Source organism: Frankliniella occidentalis, unplaced genomic scaffold (genome assembly GCF_000697945.3).
Source record: "Frankliniella occidentalis isolate FOCC.00 unplaced genomic scaffold, Focc_3.1 Scaffold62, whole genome shotgun sequence".
Classification (NCBI taxonomy): domain Eukaryota; kingdom Metazoa; phylum Arthropoda; class Insecta; order Thysanoptera; family Thripidae; genus Frankliniella; species Frankliniella occidentalis.
Window position 1 is genome coordinate 614004 of NW_026267192.1, and position 5056 is coordinate 619059.

General features: G+C 42.8%; 1 protein-coding gene across 2 annotated transcripts in view; it reads right to left on the bottom strand.

Annotated features, from left to right (window-relative positions):
- Positions 1 to 5056, bottom strand: part of LOC113206518 (cryptochrome-1) — a 20381-nt gene that overhangs the window by 13879 nt on the left and 1446 nt on the right. Inside the window, exons 2-10 of one of the 2 annotated variants that reach the window (XM_026422635.2) lie at positions 3930 to 4038; positions 3197 to 3339; positions 2673 to 2857; positions 2112 to 2341; positions 1858 to 2025; positions 1637 to 1777; positions 1414 to 1565; positions 1127 to 1329; positions 278 to 316 (exon numbers count right to left, since the gene is read on the bottom strand). In XM_026422635.2, the coding sequence (XP_026278420.1) occupies positions 278 to 316; positions 1127 to 1329; positions 1414 to 1565; positions 1637 to 1777; positions 1858 to 2025; positions 2112 to 2341; positions 2673 to 2857; positions 3197 to 3339; positions 3930 to 4038 (1370 nt within the window). The remainder of the gene's footprint in view (positions 1 to 277; positions 317 to 1126; positions 1330 to 1413; positions 1566 to 1636; positions 1778 to 1857; positions 2026 to 2111; positions 2342 to 2672; positions 2858 to 3196; positions 3340 to 3929; positions 4039 to 5056) is intronic. The other variant, XM_052267982.1, reaches the window with a different exon arrangement.

Sequence of the window (5056 nt, forward strand, 5' to 3'; positions counted from 1 at the left end):
ATTTACCCTTTTCAAATGAAGCCTTAAAAAATGTTAAATAAAACCTTACCTAAGCACGTTACTTTTTGAAAAGAAGAAAATCTAAATGTGAGCCATAAATTTGCTAGGCATAAGCATGGGATGCTCATACAGGCATGGACTCATTTTACGAAAGAGTACTACCGTCAAATGGCAATCACCAACTTTCACATTACACCTGAAAATTCAGCCTCTAGCCGTGACCTTTTCTGGAACATGTATGCTTTTGTAGAATCTTCTGGCCTATGAGTGCACTTACTGAGCTGCTCCCTTAATAACGAGCTTTCAGCGCCGGTCCCTGTAAAACACAGCATTATGGCCAATATTAGCTTAATTTCTGCTGTGCAATACCATAACTTGTACCACATATATCTGTCAACTCTTTCATAAGACTCGTTAATATGATATCACATAAATCAGATTTTACAGAGAAAGGTGAAAAGGATGAATGTTCCATCTTATTTCTGAATGGTGCACAATACGGTAAGAGTGAAAGTTATGTGATTGGGCACATAGGGCTCTGATCAGAGTGAGATTTCCAAAATCACAAAGCAACTCGGAAATAGGAAGCAAATGCAGCCAAGCAGGCTAACCCTCATTACTTCCACTGAAAATTTAATTTATAAAGACTTCTCAAATCTTGAAAAACATGAGCAAAAGAGAGTGCAGAATAATGTGCATGGCAGTGACTTGTGATAAGTTCATCAGGCACATATACAAACTACCATTCGGCAAATACAAAAGAGCATTCCATTCAATTATGATCTGATAAGTTTGGTTTAGAAATAAATTTGTTATAAGTAGGGAGGTAAATGAGGGAAATACATGAAAAACTACAAGAATCTCATGGATTTACTACTTAATATTCACGCGATTGATACAAGCTAACTTAAGAAATAAGAGTAAATAATAATCCCTAAACAATCAAAAGAGCACGAGGTGTCCTGTACAATACCAAACACCCTGTCCTATAGACATCATTAGTGAAAATGTACTTATGATACCATGCAATTAGATAATTTAGATATTAACTACATTTAATATTAGACAGCTAAAATTTTTACAGTGACAAGACAAATTATTGTTCCTATTCCAAAGCTTCTCTTACCTGAACCACGATACTTGCTGAGTTGAGTATACACCTGCTTCATTCGTTCAATATTAATCCTGCTTGCTGTTCCATGATTAACCATAGGCTTTGGATAATCTTTTCCCACAACACATTTTGCAGCACGCTGCACATTTTCCGGAGCACTCCATGGTTCATGAATGTAGCGTGTCGGAAAATTTTTTAAAATAGGTAAATACCGTCTGAAATAGTTGCATTCTCAATTAAAAATTATGCAACACACAAAATGCAGCCATAATGTTAGTATTTCATACCACATAGATTACCTAATATAGTCTCCATTGGGATCTGCCTTTCGTCCAAATCTAACTGGACAGTAGCAATGAAAGAATTGTTGAAAAAATGACGAACATGACAACCACATCCACATGCCAGCATTTACTGACCAGTCCGCATCAAGAAGAAGTTCTTCAAATACCTACACTTAGCATTAACAATATTAGAATAAAATATTTAATGTTGTGTATAGTGCACTGGATTGTAAATTACCTTCATTCCTTCTTCCCACGAAATCCATAAATCACCACGGGTTAAAAAGCACGCAACAGCATGTCTAGCCAAATGATGGATCCATCCTTCTTCTCTCAGCTGGGTCATGATTGCATCAATCCATGGGAAGCCAGTTTGGCCCTACAGAACAAATAAATTACTAACATGAGCTATAAAGTTGGTGTAGTTAAAAAATATTGTGCAAGCTGGTGAACACATACATTGGCCCACTTGGCAATTGCTTCAAGGTTGTGGTCCCATGGAATTTGTACACATACAGGATTGCCCTGCATTTTGTCAAAATTAGGATTGCGAGTGGCAGCACAATAAAAAAATTCTCTCCACAATAATTGTCCATGTAAAGAGAGAGGAGGCACAGCCTTTTTAATCTGAAAAGGAATTGTGTCATATAACATTAGAGATTATCTGATATTATTTTTTAAAAGACAGCATTAATGTGATACAATTACGTTACCTTTTTATAAAGGTCTGTGAGTTGGTAATAAAATAGTCTGGTTGAGAGACAACCAAAGCGAAGGTAGGGTGACAATCCTGTTTGACTTGCTAGAAGTGACTGGGGGGTCATTTTGGGTCGTCCAAATGAGGCAACCCATGCTTTTCGTTCTAGATGATGTTCAAGACGCGCCAGAGCCTCGGTTTCACCACCCAGCCATACAGCAGGCTTGAGTCCCTCTGTGTCAAAACCTGAAAATTAGGAATTTTCTAATTTTCTAGATATTTTTATGTATTTTTTTTTTGAAACAAATACTCATGCTCAAATCTCTGACTTGACAAGCAGATTCCCACCTCTCCTCGGATTTGGGCCATAGGTTGTTGTTTTAAAAGGTCATCACAATGTCTTTTAAAGAACACCAATGGCCCGAAACCAAGGTGGAAAACCTACCGCCGCGCAAAGCGTTGAAAAGTCAACGATGGGCGATGGGCCACCCTAATGCATGTGCAGGAGGCCACAATAACCATTCATTGATAATCGAGGAAAGACATAATTTTTCAAGTTGAAGTTAAGATGAGTTACCTAATTCTTCCAGAGTTGGCACGCCGTACTTCTCATCATGGTCATCCTCTATGGGTGTATAACAATCTTGCATGTTCCTAGATGTAATAGTTGGCATTGCCTGAGGAGGAGGGTCCATAGAGGCCACAACGTTTTGGAACTGGTGGTAAGTTAATGGTGGCTTTCCTCCATTTTTTTCAATTATCCTGTATTTTTGAAAACAACAAAACTTTCACATTAATAATCAATAAGGCTCACCTCTTATATGTTGGTGTGATGTAACTTCACATTCGTATGCAGATCGCAGAAGACATTTTCCAATTAAGGGACGGAAATTTTAATTTTAGTATGTCTTAGTATTACCAAACCCAATTAAACTCTCTAAAGAGCATAACACATTTCTAATGAACTATACTTGTAACCAGAACTAATACTGCTTGTAAGAGTACGTTGAGGAGAAACATATTTTTTTATTTCCCAATAGGGCTATCAGCATCCACCCGTCAGGTCGGGAAGGATATTTTCTCTCAGTTAACAGTACTCACTTTTCCAGCTCATACAGCGTGTGAGACACTTTGGAAACCACACTGATGCTCAACTCCTTGCACATTGCCATTATATTCTGGTCTCGGACTCGGCCAAAAGGTTCTGGGTCCTCCTCGAATGTCAAATTGGTAGTTCCCCATTCCTGGTGGAAAAGGCAAACAATAAATACAGGTCAGTGCCAGCTCAGCGATGCATATTGCACTCAGGTGGCAAATACAGCAAAACTATGGCTGCAACATAATGTCTAATCTAAAATGCGGTTAAAGTAAGTGCTACCTACTCAGTCAGAAAATTTTCCGACGATATCGTTTCGACATCGGTTTTCACGTCGTTAGCGACACAATAGTTGGGCTAGAATCACGGCTTTTCGACGAAACGAAACATCGAAACGACGTCGTTTGTCGAAAAGCTGTCGATTCTAGCCCCACTATCGCTAACGACGTGAAAACCGATGTCGAAACGATATCGTCAGAAATTTTTTTGACTGGGTAGACATGTGATGGGGTCAAGAGCAAATGCGTGCTAGCTTGCCTTTCACCTCTAGCCATGCTCTACAAATCGAACTAGTGCAAGATGTCAGTTTGAACAAAAAGGCAACTCGCCCCCGCCGCCCGCAGTTGCGCACCGGCGCCGGTGTTTGGCTTACTGCTGGGACCGTGGGAACACTAAGGGGCCCAGTCCAGCGGGGCTTGACTCGTAGGCTTAATAAATATACGTATATTATGTACTGACCTTGAAGAGCTTTGGCAGTGCATCTGCCGGCTGTCCTCGGATTACAAAGAGCCGCGAGTTGAACTTGCGCAGGCTCCGGTCCAAGTCCTCGAGGCATTGCAGGAGAAATCTGCGAAAGGATAACATTTAACAACACGACGACGGTAGGCGAAATGTACGAAAAAGAGGGAATGTTGCGGAAGGGGGGGGCAGTCTTTTCTGCCTACTTCTAGAAAGGGAAGCCGTGCATTTTGCAAACCCAAGCATAATGTAAGTTGTCCGAGGTGACGCGAGAAAACGTTATTGGAGAAAGTTGTGCGATGAACGGTCCAGTTGCCTGAGCAACTGCACTGATGCTCAGAGCGCGGGCTGCCTGCTTCACACAGCTGCTTGGCGGGCTGGCCTACCGAGTGCGTCGCAGGCACTCTGCCATAGCGGAGCCTCATTCACAGTCGATGATATATGTACTTGTTCTGGAGTGGCCAACACCTTGCGAGTACCGAGGGACCTCACTATCTTTGCGACGAAATCAAAAACCTTATGAATCTGAGCGTGGCCACAGTTGAGAGTAGACCAGCTTTGGGATCGCCCAGAAAGTACGTCCGTTTTTCTCGGATTCCTTCGACAAAATACAGGAGCTCGGCGCCTGCGAGCCTCGGGGTAGGCCACCCCGCAGTACACGCCTGCAAAGCAGGCAGGATGTTGCCTACCCAACAGGCGCTATGGGACCTTGCATAGGCTCTGAACTTGGGAGGTTCGAAACGGCGATTGACGGACGTACTTTCTGGATGATCCCTTTTCCTCGTGTCGCCTGCTGGGGGTGGCCGGTGGCCCAAAAAGGCGAGCAAAAAGGCATCTGGACCGGACTCGACGTTACCCCACATATAAAAATCAATAAGCGCCACGAAATCCAATGAGGACTAATATGCCTCCATCGAACTTCCTAAAGACACAGAGACAGACACTGGTTTCGACCGACCTACAGCGCCATAAGTCTGTACCCAGTCGTGTTTTCCATACCATTCCTGCTTGCCGGGGGGGGGGGGCAGTTTGAACGCTAACGCCCCCACTCGTGGACTGGACTCTACCCTGCATCAGGAAGAGTTCTAGAAGTATTCCGCCGCCGCACGGGCCTCCCCTCGCCCCCC